Genomic DNA, 21,117 nt, shown 5'->3' with positions numbered 1-21,117 from the left:
GAGTAGGTTTTCAAAAATACGCGCGGGCGTACATGTGCGCGCACTACCCGGCACGCCCACATGTTCGCCTGATTTTATAACATGCGCGCGCACATTGTGCACCCTGAGCGCGACGACACCTGCGGCTTCCGCCGTTCCCTACCCCCTAGCCTGACCTTCCCACCCCTTCCCCTTGCCTTTCCGCCCCCTGAACCTAACATAACCCCCCCAAATTATTTTACCTTTAGCGCACGCCGGCAGCCTGCCGGCACACGATCCTCCGACACAGCGGCAAATGGCCGCTGTGCCGGAGGCCTCTGGCCCCACCCCCGGACCGCCCCTTTTGTAAAGCCCCGGGACTTAGACACATCTTGGGGCTTTACGCTCTCGCCAGGTCTTTATAAAATAGGCCCAGCACGCGTAACCCCCCCCCCCCCCCCACCAACGCACATATATCCTCTGGACTTACGCACGTAGGGCTTTTAAAATCAGCCCCTATGTGTATCATATGCCGACGTTTGCACATATGTAACCGCATGTGCACAAAAGTGTTTGGACATATGTAGTGTTGCGTGTCCCGGCCGCGGCAGGCCTGTGACCAGCCCTACTCACCCCCGACGCCCGGGTCCCGGACCTGGCACTTCCTCATTGGCAGCGGTAGGCAGCTGCCTACGTGCTCGCGCTCCTACCATGTCCCCAGGTTCCTCCAGCTGCTCCGTGGCTTCCTCAGGTCCCAGTCGGGTCTCCCCACGTGCACAGAGGGGAGACACCACTACCATGTAGTTCCAATCACCTTGCCTTAGGCGTGCACGCGCGCTCCTTCCCCAACTTTAAAGGGGCCGCGGCGGGAAACCTTCCCGCTGCCCCAGATGATGACGTCACCGGGCCCTGCTACTTAAGGCAGTCCCCGCCATCCGATCTTTCCTTTGGCAACAGGTCTCCACGTTTGTCGTGTGCTTAGTTGCTACTGCTTCATGTTCCTGTTCCTGCTCCAGTGCTTGTTTGTTCCAGTCCTGCGTTCCTGTTCCAGTTCCCGTTCCCGAGTTCCAATACCTGCTTCCTGTTCCTGACCTTTGCTTGTTCCTGTTTACCTTTTGGATGGATTCCTGGCTTTGACCCCCACTCGCTCCTGACCATGCTTTGGACGGATTCCTGATTTTGGCCCTCGCTTGTTCCTGACCACGTCTTGAATGGATTCTTTGGCTCTGACTCTTGCTCACACCTGACCTTGGCTTGTACTTGACCTTGTCTCCGGCCGCCTGCCCTGACTCCAGCTTGAACCTGACTTTGCCTCCAGCTGACTGTTTGTACTTTGCCTTACTTAGGCTCTTGCCTACTTACAAGCCCGGACTTAATCTGTTCCTGTTCTCTGGCCTACTTCAGCCTGTCTGGGCTTCTGGATCCAGGCCCTGCCTTGAACTCAGCTCCTTCGGACCCTGTGTCTCCGTTGCTTCCTGGCTCCCTGCCTCGAACATCTTTCTCGGGATCAACCACGCGGAGGCCCCGCCTAAGACCAGCCGGCACCGGTACCCAAGGGCTCAACCTGCGGGGAATGAGGCCTGGTATTGGCGAAGCTCCAGTCGGCCTCCGCTTCCCGTTCTGCTCCGCCTCCCGACGGTGGGGACTCCCCACGGGTAGCATCAATTCCACCTCGGGCCAAGGGTCCACTTCCTCAACATGTAGCCACTTGCACGCAAACATTTGCACGTGTAAGCCACATTCACACCTGTTTTCTTGAAAAGATGCATATCCTACTGATACATTATTATCCACTTTGAGCAATATAATTGAATCTTCTTCAGGACTGACAGACAAAGAAAAAAGGTTTTTAATAGTTGATCACCCGCGTATACCGGTTATATATTCTCTGCCTAAAATCCATAAAAATTTAACCAAGCCTCCCATACGTCCCATTGTGTCGCTTAATGATTCTGTTCTAGAAGCCCCTGCTATACTATTGGACAAAATTTTGCAACCTTATGTTATACAAGCAAAATCCTATGTGAAGGATACCATTCATTTGTTGCAAAAACTTCAATCGGTTCAATTAGATACATCTTCAAATTATATGTTGGTGACTTTAGACATTGTTGCGCTTTATACCAACATCCCGCAGACGCAAGCATTTGAAATAATCAATCAATGTCTTTCACACAGAGTCGACCATCAACGCATATCCACTGGCGTGATTTTACAACTATTGGAGACAGTTTTGTATCACAATTATTTTATGTTTAACACAGAAATCTTTTGGCAAATTCATGGAATCCCTATGGGATCACCGTTGGCTCCTACTACCGCCAATATTTACGTTATGCAATTTGAAGAGGATGTTGTGTATAAAGCTGAATGGTGGCAATACATCACTTTATGGGTCCGTTACATCGACGACATTCTGTTGGTATGGAGTGGCACTCAACAGCAATTGCTTTGTTTTTATGATTGGATTAATAGCCAGGATTCTCATCTGAAATTCACTATACAATATTCAAGATCACAGATATCTTTTTTGGATGTTTCTATTAGTCTGGAAGAACACACGTTTAGGACTACCATGTATCGCAAACCCACAGATAAAAACAATTTATTAAAATTCCACAGTCATCATCCTCACTCTTTTAAATGCGGGTTGCCTGCTAGTCAGTTTTTTCGCGCAAAGCGTATCTGCTCTACCACAAATGACTTTGAGCTCCAGGCAGCAAATCTGCGCGATCGATTCCTCGAACGGGGGTATCCGAAATCGGCAATCAGAAAAGCCTATAAAAGGGCGAAATATTCTGATAGACAAAGCCTACTACAGTATAAACCTTCAAAAGCTTGTCCACAACTTGTTTGTGTCTTAAAACAGTCAGTGGCTACAAATACAATTTCATCATCGATACGACGCCATTGGCATGTATTAGCACTCCATGAGATTTTTAAAGAGACACCGCTTATCGTCACCACGCGTGGCGCCAATATTAGAGACAAGCTGGTACATGCTCAATTTGCCACAAAAGTTCATATTCCAGTTTCAGGACATCATAAATGCGGACAATGCTCTCATTGTATAAACTGTATTGAAGGCTTAAGCTGGCAAGAACCAGTGACAGGGTATTTGATACATCGTAAACATAATACCACATGTAATTCAGATCATGTAGTTTATGCAATCATTTGCCCATGCCCAGGCTTATATATCGGCAGGACCACCCGCAAAATAAGAGTGAGGCTAAATGAACATAAATCGAAATTAAACACATCGACTTTATCTGCTCCAATTGTTGCACATTGTGAACAGCATGGACACTCATATAGTACTCTGAAATGGACAGTGATAGATCACATACCCACTACACCGAGAGGAGGAAATCGCGAAGGCTTGTTAAATAAACGTGAGGCGTTTTGGATCTTTACTTTGAACACACAAGCTCCCCGGGGAATGAATGAGGCTCTTGATTGGGGCTCTTTAGTTTGAATGAATACGCGATGACGTCGCGGCGATGTGGGCTGTGATTGGTGCTTCATATCATCTGTGCCTCTAGCTTAAAAAGCTTGGATCGTTAGAGAGAGGTTTGTAGAGAACAAGAGCGCTGTATGGCATCTGGAAAACTTTTGCGTGGATAGAAAGAGCGCTGTATAGCGTCTGGAAAACTTCAGCCTTGATAGAGGATTTTCAGCTAACGCGGTATACCTGACTGCTCTAAGAAGAACATATCCCCTGAAGAAAGGTTCCAGTGCGAACCAGAAACGTAGCTACGTCGGGTGGGGGTGGATTAACATCGTCAGATAAGTCGGGACTTTGAAATCTCATTAAAAGAGGCTTGAGTATTTTACAAATAATATTTAAGAAAAATTGGTTTTAAGGGACACAAAAAATTGTTTCTGCAGTTTTCACTAGGGTTTGCACAGAATTTCAAAAAAAAACCCATAGGTGGAGGAGGTTTGGTTGATGATTATACTTGAAAATTCAACAGACCTTGTGTTGGGCTGAGAAACCTATATATGAAACCCTTCCTCTACCTTTCAAAAATGTTTTGCAGTTTAACCATCTGGTAAAGCGCAAGGGTCCCACGACACTTTGCGGTTCACCTTTAAATAGCTTGTAAATTTAAGACTTGATTGTCAGCAAAGAATTTTTTTCGATATTCGGTAAAAAATTATAATACACTGGGGGTTTATTTATATATTGGATTGTTATTTTATGATCTGTGCATATGTGCACGCGAGCCCATTACATGTGAATATGAGCTTGCGCACATTTCTTTTAAAGTTATCCTCCCACTGTACATATTGCTGAGAAGGCGTATTTTTAAGGGGTCAGAGATGGTTGGAGCATTATGCAGCCCCACGTGTCAGCTAAGATGACCACAGATATATATTAGTGTACGTTATCAGCCCCCTTCCATGATGAGCTCTATGTGAGTGTAACAATCACAAGAGAAAGGGAAGCCACCTCTTGGATTTTTAAGCACTCTTATCTTTAGTCTAGGCTATATCCCAGGAGAAATGGCTTTTATCATACAGGAGATGTGCATTTGTTTGAAATAAAAGTGTAAAATGTGACGATCAGCCCATTTTTTGTTTCACTTTAAACAAATAAAAAAAAAAAAAAGTTTTGTGAATGTTTTGTTTTTGGGAAATATGCACCCTATTATTAAAAATGCACCTCTCTATTGCTAAAATACTGGCTCCATCTTTTTTTCCTGCTTAGAGTTTGTTATATCTTGTTTTTCCTTAGTTGTTGGACTGCTTCACCTCCTTTTATTTTGGACTTTTATGTGAAGAGTAGCATTATTTTCTCTTTAGTAGGTTATCACCGTTGTATTGTTTTCCAGCTTTACTTTTCCTGACAAGAAGTGTTCAATGAGGATAACTTTGAAACCATATGGCCCCATACATTCATCTACATGGACACGCGGAGATCTAAGATAGGATTTTATAACATGCACTTATCTGGTCCGTGCAGATTATAAAATATGTGTATGTGTCACAACTGGTGGGGGTTAGGATTACCCTCTCAGAAGCAGGGCAGGATCACAAGGCAGGATCTACCTAGCCAGGCCCCTCCCCCGCAAGTTGAGCCCTTGGGTTCTGGGGGCCAGTAGGACGTGGCTGGACAGGCTGATAAGCTGGTCAGGGCTGGGCAGACACTGGCTGGAAGTAGTGAGCAGAAAGACTGGAACAAACAATGAATTGATGCCTGGATACAGAAACAGGCAAGGAGCATGGACTGTGCAATGGGATAGGCAGGGAGGAGTGGACCGGTTACAGAAACAGACAGGGGCTATGGTCAGGATACTGGAATGGACAGGGGGGCAGTGGGCGACAATACCAGACAAGACTCAAATAAAGCAGACTAGGGCAGGTTTAGACAAGGCAGACACTGTATGAACCAACAAGAATCACACAGAACACCAAAAGTATCAGCCCGAAGGCAGCAAGGCTAGGAGGCCCAAAGCAAGAACCCCAGACGTTGAGGTCAGGAAAGGCCTGGATAGGCTACAGAGTAAAGCAAGGTCTAGATAGGCCAGAGTACATGATAAGGCCTAGATAGGCCACAGAGCAAGGCAAGGGGCAAGAAGTAAACAAGGCAAGGCAGGGAGTGCGAAGATCCAGAGGCCACAGAGCAAGAAAAAAAAAAAAACAGAGGCCAGACCAAAGAGCCATGAATGACTCAATGAGCCAGCGAGGAGATTCTGGCAAGGCAAGTCTAAATAGAGCAGGTGCAGGGTACGGTGCAGGCAGGAAGAAGGAACCTGGGACGTTATGGAAGCCAAGCCTGCTGAGGATCGCTGGTGGAGAGAAGGCTGCACCACAGGCTGAGTCAGGTTATTCACTAAGGAGTTGGCTCCAATGGCTGAGGAAAAGTTTGTTAGAGGTCTCTGCTGGTGAGGAGATATCATAGAAGGAGGCAGCAGGGTAGGATGATGATGCGTAGCCGGCAAAATCCTAACAGTATGTCCACCCGCCCAACACATGTACATATGTTTCATTATGCGCGAATATCAGCAATGCATTGAAAGTGTGTAAAACCTGATTTATATGCAGAGAGACATATATTTTTAAAAATGCACCAATAATTAAAATCACCAGTTTGCTGATACCACCACCAATTCACCCAGTCCATTCCTAGTTCATTGAGACCCTTCTAGCACTTCACCCAAAAGTGCCCCAGTCTACCCAGGCCTCCCATTCAACAATAGCAGACAGACGAAGTTGATATCAATTGCACTTGATAATTAGCAAGATAGCTGTCCACTCATCAGGCAAGTCGCGCCTATCTGTGCCCCTTCTCCTCAACTCCCAATTCCCGACTCCCTGCTTCCCGCCTGGCTGCGCCGTGTGCTTGGAATAGTCTTCCTGAACTGGTGCGTCAAACTCCTTCCCTCGCCATCTTTAAATCCCATCTAAAGACCCACCTTTTCGAGGCTACTTCTGAATCTTAGACCTGACTGTCTGCTTTCAGTCTCATTAACGTTCTTTTCCGTTTCTTTTTTAACCATTGTCTTAGTTTATTTGATGAACTGTCCCAAGTTTGTCTTATTAGACTGAAAGCTCTATTGAGCAGGGACAGTCTTTTTTTCTGAGATTTTTGTACAGCACTGTGTATGTTGTGTAGTGCTATAGAAGTGTTAAGTAATAGTAATAGGCGTAATATTGTGCGAAGAAGTTGCCTAATGCGTTTGAGTAAATCTCTTATAAAATAGCAACTCACATACTTTCCTCTTGGCCCCACTCCAGAAAGCCCCCGTTCAACCCCTCTTTTGCATAGGTAAATATTAGAGATGTGCATTCATTTTAAAGAATTAGGAATTTCAATGAAATTGTCTAATTTGTCATGGTTTGGGGGTGCTCAAAAACGAAGGACATTTTTCCGTATTTCGCACTAACCACGAAAAAAAAAAGAAAATCCCGAACCGCAGAAAAAACGAAATTACCCGCGGGGGACCCGAACCATACCATAAACCTAAAAAAACCCCCGATACACATCATTAGATATGCATGCAAAACCGAAAATGCTTCCATATATGCTAATTTCATGCATGTAATTCCTCTGAAAATTAACTTGTTAGAATATAGTTGTAAGAGCATGAATAAAGATTAATAAAAAAAATACTGATTTGACCCTAGTGCCTGCATTAACTTATTGTGAGGATGTGGCACTGTTGGGGCTTGAATCGGTGCCCTGAGACCTCCTGATGTTCTTCCTTGCTTGAGTGAACTAGGTGTCACCTCTTGCTGAAGGTCTTCCAATAGCTCCTCTGTTTCTATGGAGCTGTGTTCTTTGTATTTGTGAGGTCCATCCTGCCTTCTATTCCCAGACTGGCAGAGCAGTAGCCAACCCTGATTAGTCAGGTTATTTCAGTTCTTTCTCTGGCTATGGCCCTGGCTGTTTCAACACAGTCCTGTTTCTGAATTCTGGGTAGACTTGTCCTGAATTACAGAACTTCCTGGTTCCTGTCCCTGGTTTCTGTACTCTTTGTCTGACCTGTCTTGGACTGTTCATGCTTTTGCCAGACCCTGTTTGTTCCTGGATCCTGCTTCCCAGAACCTTTTCCTGTTCTTGCTTTCCCCTGCTTGTTCCTTCTTCCTGATTTATCTGGATTCCCTGGCTTCTGACCTCAACCTACTCGGATTGTGCTTTTGACTTCTGGACTTCTTTGTCATTTGCTAAGGATCTCTCTGCTTCCCTGTCTGTCACCCAGGCCCTAGACATGATCCATAACACTTATACAGCATGCATATCATCTTTCATAGTATTCTAGGTCCAATTTTTCTTCAGTTCATAGCCTTGCTCTGTTTCTCACACACATTTGCCCCCCATACAGTTTCTACATGCTTGTAAACCCCTTTACATACATTCAGGCGCACAACAAAAATCCATGGAACTATGAATTCTTAGGATGACTGGATTATTAAAAGACATCCACAGTATTAAGATAGTACAATGCAGGATTGATTCATGCAGACTATTTATAGTGCCTGCTGTCACTACTATATACAGTAATTTCTCAATCATACAAGCTAACATATACATATGTAACTCACAGCCCTCCTTCAAACCACACACACACACAACATCACGTGATGGATGCGGTCACTCACGTTCACCATTCCAGCAGGATCATGAGCACACGCATATGAATGCGTGTGCTCATGATCCTGCTGGAATGGTGTGGAAGAGGAATGAGCCCTCGGACGTATTGCTGTGACTGAAGTAAGCATTTTAAGTGATGCAGTGTTTTTCTTGCTGGGTTTCGGAAGGTGACATTGCGTATCTCCTCTTGTCCTGTTGATTCTGCTCTTGTACCCATCGGTTGACTTGGAAGAGCATAACAATATGTTATGCCCCCCAAAATATAACTAGCTTGCATAAAACCCTGATTTATACGCAGAAGTCGGTATTTTATTTTTTATTTACTTCTTTATTAACATTTTCACACCATTAATACCATAGGCTCAAGGTGGTATATTTTAAAACATGCATGTGCAGTTGTAATTTCCAGTTTGTCTATACCTCCTCCAGTTCACCCAGTCCTTCTCCAGGTCATTGAGACACTCCCAGTTCTTTACCTTGAATACTAGGGATGTGAATCGGGCTTCGGACGATTGAAAATATCGTCGATATTTTCAAAATCGTCTGAAATCGGGGGCTCCCCCGAAAGGATAGGAAAACCCCACGATATTGTTCGTGGGGGTTCTCTTATCGTTTTGGGGGAGGGCGGGAAAAACAGCACACAAAAATAATCCTAAACCTACCCCGATCCTTTAAAATTAATCCCTTTGCTTCTCCCACCCTCCCGACACCCCCCAAAACCATTTTACAGGTACCTGGTGGTCCAGTGAGGGTCCCGGGAGCGATCTCCCGCTCCCGGGCCGTCGGCTGCCACTAATAAAAATGGCGCCGATGGCCTTTGCCCTTACCATGTGACAGGGTATCCGTGCCATTGGCCGGCCCCTGTCACATGGTAGGAGCACTGGATGGCCAGCGCCATCTTTAAAAATGGCGCGGGCCATCCAGTGCTCCTACCATGTGACAGGGTCCGGCCAATGGCACAGATACCCTGTCACATGGTAAGGGCAAAGGCCATCGGCGCCATTTTTATTAGTGGCAGCCGACGGCCCGAGAGCGGGAGATCGCTCCCGGGACCCTCACTGGACCACCAGGTACCTGTAAAATGGTTTTGGGGGGGGGGGGGGGGGGGAGGGTAGGGGAAGCAAAGGGATTACTTTTAAAAGGTCGGGCTGGGTTTTTTGTTTATCAGCTCGGGCGCAGCCGATAAACAAAACCGCGATTGGGCCCGATGAAAAAAAACCCACATGTGAATCGGAACCGGAATCCAAACCGATTCCGGTTCCGATTCACATCTCTATTGAATACCCCCGATCACTCAGATCTCCCTCCCACCTAATATCTGACAACAGAAGAGCCTGAGATCAGTTGCCTGAGGTAACTAGCAGGTGTAAAATTGCGTGAATATGTTGCCAAATGTACTCGTATATTTATTTATTTACTTCTTTTTACTATACCGATGTCCAGGACAAAAAGTCTTATCACACCAGTTTACATCAAACAAGGGGAAAAGTGCGAAACATGAGAAAGTTACTTATGTCTCTTATAACAACTTACGGGTATAACTCTTCAGCCCCGTCTCAGAATGCCCCTACACCCCCTTTATTTGCACATGTAAACTGAAAATATGCACGCAACTTTGAAGTTTAATAGCATGTGTGCAAGTATGAGCTACTTACATGCATTTATGCTAATTTTACACATGTAATTCTTTTGAAAATGTTGCGGGCGTGGACCCTTGGACCGAGGTGGAGTTGGCGCAACCTGCAGGGAGGAGCCCCGCAGGTTACCCACCGTCAGCTGGCAGTGCTGGCTGTGGCAGAGGCCCAACTGGAGCTTCACCTATACCAGCCCTCGTTCCCCTTAGGCTGAGCCCTTGGTTGACGGGGCCGGCAGATCTTAAGCGTGGATCCATCGAGTCATTAGAATTGCAGGCCAGGGTCTAGCGCACAGGAAAGGCGAGTGAAGTCAGAATCTGCACCGGACAGAGGCAGGCAGAATGCAATCAGAGTCAGAGTCCAGGCCAAGGTGAATACCAGAAATCCATCCGAAGGGCAACGAGGAGCAGAGAGAGGATAGGGAGGAGCAGAGCCACTGAGGACTGACCACGAAGAAGACGAGAACTCAGGAACACAGACCAGACTGCCAACACAGGAACCAGGAACAGAAATCAGGGACACAGACCCAAGAAGACGAAGCCAGGAACAGGACCACGATGAGGCAATCCACTACTTCAAGGTGGTGATGTCATCAGGAAGCGTTGATCATCATTTCCTGCTGCTGGCCCTTTAAGAAGGGCAAGGATGGACGCGCGTGCATGCACCTTAGGAAGGCCTAGGGCAGGTGCGGCGTCAGAGGCTGGTTGAGCGCAGCGGCCTGACAGGCAAACATGGGAGAGCAGCGTTGGCGTCTCCAGGAGCGGCAAAGGTGGCCGGTATGTGGCAGCCTGCTGTGTTTGTCTTCGGGGGTCTCTCCTGGCATCTGCTGTTGACGGGTCAACCTCGGGGCCGGAGGTAAAAGTGGTCTGCGGTCCTGCCAGGCAGGCCTATAAAGAACAGGTGTAGCTTTGTGGCGGGTCAGTTTGTACATGTCATGTCAGATAATTTTCAAAGTGAACGTCTGTCCATAACATGCATTTTTGAAATGCATAACTTACATGACTTACATGCATAACTTATTATTATAAAATTACCCTCAGTAGGTAAAAGATTTGAATTTCCTTTATTAATCTTTGTTTCCTATTGATTCCTATAGAGTCGGGCCCTGTAACTCCGTTTGAACATATTTAACAGGGCAATTTTAAAACGAACAGTAGGGCTCGCGGTGCCATGGGTACAACCAGCTTATTTTCAAAGTTGTGGCTTTTCCCTGTGAAAATCCCGGGGCCCAGCACCACCATCGAGTACAGTGTTCCCCATGTACATTTGTACTTGATTTGAAACAGGTGCCAGAAAGTATGCACAGATCTTTCAAAATGAAAGCATCCTGGTGTAGTTTCCCTCCCCCGCGTCCCTTCGTCCCAACTCCACCCTTTTCTGCCGGCGGGTAAAGGAGCCCACATTGAGGACAGTGTGGGTATTTTTTTATTTGCAGAAGGGGAAGAGCAGGTTTCAGTGCAGCTTTTTACAGGGGCACAGCATTGTTTACCCCTGTGGAAAGTTTTGAAAATTGCCCTTTCTGTAAGGCAAGGTGTGGGCAAGCATTTTCAGCTTCTTTCCGTGGCTTCGTGGTTAGAGCACGCTGGGAGCACCTCCCCTGTCCAGTTTTAAGTGTGGCTGATGTTGAAATCCGGAAGTGGATCCTTGGGCCGACCCCTGCTGGGAAGTGGTCGGGAGGCAGACACGCACAGCCGTAGATGAACCTTCGCCTGGAAACCCGTGACACCCCCAGAGGAGCTGTGAACGCCCGGGTCGCTAGGACTTAGGTGGCTTCACCCTGGAAGTCCGAGGTCCCCCCAGGAGGAGCCCGTAGGGACCCGGACCGCTGGGACTTAGGCGAGGACTGGCGTGGAAGGCCCGGACCGGAACTGGAACAGGCGTGAAGGCAGGAGAGAGAGACGCACCGTGAACAAGGCAGGCAGCTGGAGTCTGGAGCGAGAAACAATCCGTGGTCAAGGCAGGCAGCAGGAATCAGAAGCGAGGAAACAATCCGTGGTCAAGGCAGGCAGCAGGAATCAGAAGCGAGAAGACAATCCGGGATCAAGGCAGGCAACAGGAAACTGGAAACTGGAATGCTGAGACTGACCAGCAGAAACAGGGGCACCTGGAGCAGCAACTAATCCACCGAAGTGAACTCGTTGCAAGGCAAAGTAGGAAGGAGTGAAGGCGACTTAAATTCCCCGCCGGTGCTGACGTCAGAGAGGGGGCGGTTCAGCACATCCGGGTGCTGGACCGTCAAAAGCCGGCCCCTCGCGCGCGCGCGTTCCCCTTCGGGGGCGGAGCCATCTCCCGAGCTCGGCGGCGTCCTCCACGAGGGAGGATCACCGCCATGCGGCCAGGCCGGCCCTGGCTCCCGCGGCTTGCGGCAGACCCCCGGACCCAGCTGAGGAGGTAGGAGCCCGGTCGCTGATGCGGCGACCGCGGCGATAACAGCTGATGTCAGAATGGTGGCTTCCGTATTTGAAAAGGAATAATAAGGTTTCATGCTGTTGCAGTGGAGCTGATAATGGATTATGGGATTCAGTGAGGTCCAGACTAATAATAACCCACATAAAGGTTGTTTATTTGGTTTCCCAAGATAGTCAAGGTTTCTGAGTTTTGGGTTTTTTTCCCCAGGATTGCTGTGTTTTTGTTTATTAAAGTTGATACGTACCTCTATGCTGGAAATATTTCTAAGTAGCACGATCGGTGACTCGAACCCAAGGCAATCGATAGTACAGTCCAGGAACTGAGCTGCTAAAAATGCTGAGCGAGAAACAGTTCTGTTGTAGCAGGATTGGTTTGCCCATTCAGATCCAGGGTTGCCAGGTTTTCATGAAAGAACAAGCACTTTTTTCCAAAAAAACAAGCCCAAAAAAAGCCCAAAACACGTGAAATTGAAACACCAATGTCTGTGAGTTGCATAGATGACAAAGGAGCTTAGCTTTTTGCATGTTTCTCTGTTCTAGCAGGTTGCAGAAGGTCTGCCTGATGTACACGAATGTCACACATACAAAATTTGCACATAGCCTTACTCTCATTGCTGAAAACAGGCTGAATCCATGCTTTTAGTTCACGTTCCTCTTCCCATGCTTAGCAGTATCATTTAGTTCCTTACTTCAGCTATAGTAGATCAAATCCATTTAGTAGCGTAGCAGCCAATGACAGAAACAGTAGATATGGACAGGCTTTCTTACAAAGGTGATCTGCTGCAGGGAGAAGAAATGAGAAAAAAAAATTAGATGAAATTAAAAGTGGTGTAGAAGAAATTGAAAAAACACCAGCCCCATACACTGATTCCCCCCTCTCCACCCCCTCCGAAAACATCCCTGGCCCCCACTGATTCCCTCCTCCCAGCACATCCCTCCCCTCCCCACACTGATTCCCCCCTCTCCACCCCCCTCCGAGCACATCCCCAGCCCCCACAGCACATCTCTGGCCCCCAAACTCTCATTCCCCCCTCCTATCATTCTCATTCCTCCCCTCCTGATACCTGGCTGTAGCCAGCTGAGTGCTACCCTCCCTTCAGCATTCAGGTCTGCAGCTGCACAGAAGATTCCTTCTCTGTTGCTTGCTGCAATGCCCTGTTAGCCTTCCAGGTCTGCCCACGTGCGACGCTGCTGATACTGCCATGCCGTGCTGGGTCCGCCCACACACATGCTCCTTTGAAAGGTTTGCAGCTCTGATTGGCTTACTGCTGCAATAATTTAGGGTGCGCCTGCTATGGACAGGCCTCATCGCAGCAGCAGCAGCCAATCACTGTGACATCAGAGTACAAGTCCCGCCCAACAAGCCCAAAACAGTGCGATTGGCAAGAAAAATAGCCCAATTAAAAGCAACCCGCGAATCGGAAAAAACCCCGCGAATGACTAGGAAATGAAGCCCAATCTCGCAGGAAATAAGCGAGGTTGGCAACAGTGGTTCAGACCCATGGCACATCTGGCCTGGTCACACCCTACATCAAGGAGTCACTCACCAGCACAAGCCCTCTGACTAACTATTCCTGATGAATACGCCTTAGAAACGCAGCAGCACATTGGCTGCATAAATGGTCTGAGTTGTTTGAGAGTGATTTAGGATATCGATAATGTAGAGTCAGCAAAGCAGAAATCTGCCTTTTCTACATGTTCTACTAGTGTTCCTGCTGGGAAACAATGCTAATAATGCATTGCTTTCTCCCCGTGGGGATTCATGATTTGTTATTTTCTAGAGTCTGCAATTTTAATTTGGATGTCTTTCCGTACTGAAGCTGATTTGATACGTTGCTTTTAGTCATTTTCAGAATCTTGGGATAATACAAGATTACTCCTTTAGCTGTGTGCAAATATAATATGAGTCTCTCCCCATGGGGAACTTTCTGCCTTGCTGACTGATTCCTTTACTAAGTATCCCAAACAAGTGACCTTAGCCTTTCTTAAAAGTCAATGTCCTAACCTGTGAATTTTTTGCAGAGGGCGTTCTGCATACTCAGAAATGTGCAAAATGGCCTGAGATGATCAGAAAATGCTGGTGCTTCAGCATGAATAGGCCCCATTTGCAGAATAAATTCACAAATTACCCCACATCACGAGTAGTAAACTTTTATGTGGAGTCACTACAATTCTGAGTTAATGAGCTGCTCTAGTGCAATATCATGCAAAGAGTTAATGAGCTGCTCCGATGCAATATCTTGCAAAGGGTTAATAAGCTGCTCCAGTGCAATATCATGCAAAGAGTTAATTACCTGCTCCAATGCAATATCATGCAAAGAGTTAATGACCTACGCTGATGTAATATCATGCAAAGCAACCCATTAATTCAGAATCAAGTGAAAACTGGCATTCATGACCTGGTTTTGTCTTTTTTTTCAGCTGTCCTGGGAGCCTGGCTTCATGCACAAGATTTCTGCCCAGAGATTTGGCAGAAAGCTTGATTATTTTATAGATTGTACTCTGCCATGACAGAAACCCAAATAGCGGAAAACCAAACGTGCAAAATAAAAAAATAAATATAGAAAATGTGTATGCGAAGAAGGTCACAAACCCACAGAAAATCCCTTTACCCTGGGCTCGTCTAGGGTTTTCAATTTGAGAAAGGGAGAATAGCTATGCCTAAGAAATCATGGAAGAAACCTTTTCAGATAGTTGGGTTTAGTTTAAATAAAAGTCTACTTTTTGGGCTCTGAGTCTCCATTTTGTTTTCACAGGTCATTTCCTGTTCCTGAATGTATCAGAGAGTGAAAGCCCCATGGTTATGAGCCCATGGCTAAGGAGCAGCAGTGACCACTGTACATTGGAAGTTGCTGTGTATGTCCAAGAGCTAGGGAAGTACGTTGTTCGAGTTTTTCTGGACAACAAAACTAGCCATGAAATCCTGCCAGTGTCGATTCAGCAAAGAAATGGGTGAGTTACTTTTCCGGAACAGAATTGTACTTGGACAGCTACTAAGGAAATGCATGTTTTGCTACAGGTGCATTTTATTTCATGGCTTGTTTAGCTATTTGTCTCATTGCTTTATTTTATTTTATTCACTTTGCTATTCTATTACATTAATTGGCTGAAATGTAAATATTGCTCTGTTCATTCTCTCCCCTCTTCCAGTTCCAAGTTAATTTTTCCCTGTTTTATTGTAACTTTCTCACATCCTTTATCTGATTCACTGTATTTAAAGTTCAAGGTTCTTATTGAGAATATTGTTTATTACGTTACGTTATGCTGTACACTCTTTGTTATTTGTAAACCGGGTTGATGTGATGCCTGTCATGAAACTCGGTATAACAAAAACAATAAATAAATAAATAAATAAATAAGAGGTTTTATATACCGATGCTCATGAAAAATCATATCGCGTCGGTTTACATCTAACTTTGATATCAAAAGTTTACAACTCATGTCACCATGACAACTTCCTGCTTTAAAAAAATGTACATCTTTGAATTAAAAATTTTTTTTTTAAATAAATAAATAAATAAATAAATAAATAAATAAATAAATAAGCCAGAAAGTTGAATTACAGATAAAAGTACTTTTGACTTCTGACTCTCATGGCTGGGCAAACACAAAGGTGAATTTTAAGACCTGCACGAGGAAGCACAAGTGTGCACGTTAGCTGGCTCACGCACATGGATGCGGCAATTTTGTAGCATACGCGTGTATATGCGCACCTTTATAAAGTCGGCTATATGTATGTACGTGTGCGCAGACCAATGCCTGTGCCCTGCCCCTTTTATGAAAAAAAAATGTTACTCACGTACCGGGAGATATGTATAAATCTCCCGGGCACCTCTTAAAATACACGCAGCGCATGCCGGGCCAATACATGCGCGTATGGCTCTTAAAATTCACCTGACAGTCAGGCTATGATTTAGTAATTGTTTTGCTATTTGTAATGTGCTGTGATCTGCCTTGACTAATCTGGTGTCTGTTATAAAGGTAAAATATACTCCTTGATGTTAAATTCTAATTAAATGCTAGTTACATTACAGGCTGTCTCTAGTGACATTACTGTACTGTCCATCGCACTTATAGAGGTCGTAGAATGTAAAGAGATATCTCGGATACATCCCCATATGTTGGAGATATTTGATGTATGTTTGGTGAAACTTTGATAAAATACAGTAGCAGCAAGCCCCGACCTGAAATGGCAGAATATTTTCTATTAGAGGCGTCCAATCATTGACCTTGAATGCACATTTCAGGTCAATTTGTGGTTTCTTTACGAATGGAACAAACCATAGGTATTGGAATTTGGTGTCCGCAAAGGACATATCTCTGCCCCAAATTTTCACCAGCTACGGAAGGAAGATACGCCATTGGTGGCAGGTGGAACCGGACGTTATTTCCTTCCTGCGGGCCTCCCGGCCCCTCAGTCACCCTCTATGCTACTAAAGAGCGGGGGATCACGGCCTTGCAGCGCCTCGGACCGCTTCCTCCTTTTTGGCTGCCGGCACCTGAATGACATCATCAGATGCTGAGAGCTGAGGATGTGGCCCAAAGGGGAGGTGGGGGCAGGGAGAGAGAAAGCAAGGTTGGGGAGACAAGGGGGACTGAGAGGAGAAGATGGGTGGGGGACGAGAGCAAGTGGGAGTGGGGATAGGAGGAGAGAGGAAGGGCAGGAGGGACGCTGGAGGGGGAGGGGGCTGGGGCAGGGAGAAAGAGGAAGAGGCTGAGGCCTGCTCAGAGCCTTCTTTATTCTTGGAGAGCAGGCCTCTCCTCTCTTTGATCCCGGCTCCCAGCCCTTTCCTCTTGCCCAACCAGCATCCCACCTTTCTCCCACATCCACCTCTTCAGCCTCTCCCCTCAGTCCCTGTCTCTCTCTCCACCCTTGCTTCCTTCAGTCTGCTCCATTACGCCTCTTCTCACTTCAGCCTCCCTTCTCCACCTCCTCCTCTCCTTTCTGCCCCCTCCTTCTCCTTTCCCCTGCTCCCACCCCTCATCTTGCTTCCTCTCCCTCCTTCACCCACCCCATCCCATCCCTACCCATACCCCTAGTCCCCAGAAGAAAAATAACAAAAGCTCGGCAGGCCCAACATAGCACCAGACCTCTCCTGCCTCTCCTTCAGCCCCCCTCCTCTTTCTCTTCAGCACCCCACCTATATCCCCCTCCTCTTTCTCCATCAGCATCTCATCTCGCTGACTCTCTCTCTCCCCATTCTTTCTTGATCTCTCCCCATCTCCATCTTCTCCCCTCTTCAGCACACTTCATCTCTCCCCCCATCCCTTTCTCTCCCCTTCATTACCCCATATCCCTCCACAGTCTCAATTGCTCTTGCTCTCTCCCCTTGTCCCATCCCCTCTCCTCTCTCTTCTGCCTCCCTCCTCACTCCTCTCTGCTCCCTCACCTTGTTTTGTAATCTCTTCCCCCTTCTCCTCCCTTCTCCACTCCGCCTCCTACTGCTTTCTCTCCCTCCTGCCCCCACCCTTATCCATATCCTCAGAAGAAAAATGGCAAAGGCTCCGCAGCCCGAGTACAATACCGTATTACGTGGCTGCCACTGAGACTTCGTCCTTTTTCTTGTTCGAGCGTTACTCCCCACAAGAACAGAGACTGGGGCCCGGCCTGGCCTTAATGTCTGTTTCTATTTCTAGAGGCTGGTTTCCTGAGGTTGCCATTCTAGTTTTTGTCTGTTTTTAATTTGTGATCACTTATTTTGTATTTATTGATAGTTATTTTGCACGTGTGACTCAGGTGAGATATACTGCTAGCATGGAGTTTCTATATATTATATATATATCAAACTTTGGAATTCCATGCCACAAGACCTTCGAACTTTAATAGATAAAAAGAAAAGTAAAAGTGACTTAAAAACCTGGCTATTCAAAAATGCTTTCCACTTGACTGAAACGCCCAGTTCCCCATGACTCAGATAACCTATATATTTCTTATAAAATAACCCCCCCCTTTGCAATTCCCTGTACACCAGCGCTGTCTTCATGCTTGATATCTACAGTTGTATTACCTCCGTCTCTATGAATGTTTTCCATCTTGTAACACTCATTATATTTTATATGTTTTATCTATAACCCGTTATGTACTAGTAATTCTCACATGGAATGACGGTATATAAAACATTTAAATAAATAAATGTAGGGATCTGTAGTAGTCTTGTTCATTGTGTTCCCAACAGGAGGTGTATTGGTGCTCTAGAGCCGAATGTAATGTTTACAGTGCTGCCTAATCATAGGTAGAGTTGGTGCTTTTGGAGGCTTGTGAGTTACTGCTGCGGCAGTTTGGCAGGTTTGCTACATACTATATGTACTGAGTGGTTTGTTTGTTTTTTTCCCCAGGATTTTGTATTTTACAATGCTCCTGTACCGGAGGAAATTTGCGTTTCTGTTGCTTACATGACACCAGAACCTTTTTTGTATGATGAGGTGTAGGGGAAAATATCCTGCTCTGCCCCATCATTAGAGGGCTGTGTGTGTGTGTGTTGGGGGAGAGGGCCTGTCTGTCATCACAAAGTATATATTTACAGAAGTGGAGTTACAGAATTTATATTGTGTTTGTCTTCCACATAGAGTATCAGGAACGAACCTCTCAGCGCTGGGTGCAGTGTGTTGGGTCTCTTCTCAGTCTCTGAAATTTACTGCTAGTGCTTTCCAGGAGGAGGAGTCGCCTGGTGGTTAGAGCAGCGGGCTACGACCCAGGGAAACCTGGGTTCAAGTCCCGCCGTCGCTGCTTGTGACCTTGGGCAAGTCACTTTACTCTCCATTGCCTCCGGTACAAGCTCAGATTGTAAGCCCTCTGGGGAGAGGGAAATACCGGAATGTAATCTGCTTTGATGTACACTTTTGAAGTGCCAAAAAGCAGAATATAAAAATCTTAATATTTGCATTGTATTAAACAGCTTCTTTCTGAAGCTTGTTAAGGTGTCTTCGAGATAGGAAAGTTATTGAGGTGAGATGAGCGATATCCAGGCACGCTTTCTTATCTCTTGGCTCTTGAGGATCTTCTCTCTCTCCTTACATAGTACAGAATAGTCACTTAGCACTGACATTTCTGTCAGTGATGCTGTTTCTGTCACGTTCTCCTTTACCACTATGTCTGATTGTTTATCATCAAGCATTTAATTAGTCAGGGAATGAATAATTATACTGTGATTTATGCGAAGAATGTATGCAAGATAGATTAACTGTAAATGTAAAATTAAAAAAAGAATTGGCAGTGGGAATGTGGGCGGAGCTTAAGGTAGAGTTGAGGCGGACCTGGGGTGGAGCTTGGTTGCCTCCCTCCGCCACCAGTACCACCAACGCTGCTCTTGGAACAAACCAAAAATTGACTTTACCCAAAAATATTCAGATATTTTCAGATATATTTGGTTGATTAGAAAAAAAAGGGTGGTATCTCTGGAAATCCCCCTCTCCAGAGCGGACATGGCTCCTCCCTGGTTTCCTCTTACCCCTTCAGGTAAGAATGAGGCCTGCCATCCCTGAGACCAGTGCCATTTCTTTTTATAGCCATACAAAGATGGCAGGACCACAGAATGGCTCTGGCCGGCCCTGAGACCGGCGCCATTTTGCTTTATAGGCATAAAGCATTGGCAGCAGCGTTTATTTATTTATTTGTTTATTTTTCCATCTTACAATGGAAGATCAGGAATGAATGGGGACTGATCCTGCCCCTTTCTACACTGAATACTCTATGGAGGGGGTACATGGGGGGGGCCAGGGTGGCTCTGGTCCCAGATCACTTGCGGGAGGGGAGGGGCCCAGGCTCACTTGAAGACGCAGCATCTGTAAGAGGACGGGAGAGGAGCCAGGGGGGCATTTTTGCTTTAGGTATTTTTGTTTCATGTCTATTTCAAACAATTTGCACCTTGATGGGCAGTTTGATAATTGCCCAAAAGGATTTGAAGTTGACTATTTTTAAATGCCTCAGTCTTTCTTTGAATCATTGGGTTTTACTCAATAAGGGCCGGATTTTAAAAAGGTTACACGCACCAGACCTATTTTTAAAAGGCCCGGCGATGCGCGTAAAGCCCCGGGATGCGTGTAAGTCCTGGGGCTTCACTAAAGGGGCGGGGTAGTCCGGGACGGGGGTGGGGTGGGGTGGGGGCGGGGTCAGCCTCCTGGCACAGTGGCCATATTTGCCGCTGTGCCGGGGATCATGCGCCGGCAGTTGGCCGGCGTGCCCAACTTACGCGTGCCCAGAGACAGGCGCAAAAGGTAAAATAAAGGTCAGGGTGGGTTAGAGTAGGGCTAGGGGGAGAAAGGTTAGGGGGAAGGGAATGGAGGAAGGCAGTGCGGCTCAGCTCGCGCAAGGTGCACAATTGTGCACTCCCTTGCGCGCGCCAATCCTGGATTTTATAACATGCGCACGCCGGGTAGCGCGCACACACGTAGGCCACACACGCTTCTTTTAAAATCTATCCCTAAATGCTTTTCCTATAGGCACAGAACAAGGGAAAAGGCTTTTACTATCAAGAAAAACAATGCATTAACATCAACATTATGGGCTGAATTTTTTTTAAAGCATTTATGCAAATAAGGGTAGATTTTAAAAAATTGCGCGATCACATACTTTTGTTCGAGCATCAGGCGCAAACAAAAGTACGCTGGATTTTGTAAGATACGCGCGTAGTCGCGCGTATCTTACAAAATCCAGGGTCGGCGTGCGCAAGGGGGTGCACATTTGTGCAACCTGCGCGCGCCGAGCCCAGCACACGCTGCCTGTTCCCTCCAAAAAGCAGACGTAAATCTGCGCGCGCCGGCCGGCTGCTCCGCTCTGTGTTCCGGTCCCGGGGGCCGGTCCGGAGGTCACAGCCACGCCCCCGGGCCGAAACCACGCCCGCATCGCCGCCCCCAAAACGCCGCGTCATGCCCCCGAAATGCCGCGTCATTCTACCACGCCCCCGACACGCCCCCTCCCGCCCCTTTTAAAAAACCCCGGGACTTACGCACGTCCCGGGGCTCTGCGCGCGCCGGCGGCCTATGCAAAATAGGTGCACCGGCGCGCGCAGGGCATTTA

At 46.7% G+C, this 21,117-nt stretch overlaps 1 protein-coding gene across 1 annotated transcript in view; it reads left to right on the top strand.

The window, feature by feature from the left end:
- Positions 1–21,117, top strand: part of LOC115088476 (ALK tyrosine kinase receptor-like) — an 837,313-nt gene that overhangs the window by 452,988 nt on the left and 363,208 nt on the right. Inside the window, exon 4 of the mRNA XM_029596749.1 lies at positions 14,858–15,053. Coding sequence (XP_029452609.1) covers positions 14,858–15,053 — 196 coding nt within the window. The remainder of the gene's footprint in view (positions 1–14,857; positions 15,054–21,117) is intronic.

The sequence above is a fragment of the Rhinatrema bivittatum genome, chromosome 3, assembly GCF_901001135.1.
Source record: "Rhinatrema bivittatum chromosome 3, aRhiBiv1.1, whole genome shotgun sequence".
Classification (NCBI taxonomy): Eukaryota; Metazoa; Chordata; class Amphibia; order Gymnophiona; family Rhinatrematidae; genus Rhinatrema; species Rhinatrema bivittatum.
This window is presented reverse-complemented; position numbering and strand designations above follow the sequence as displayed.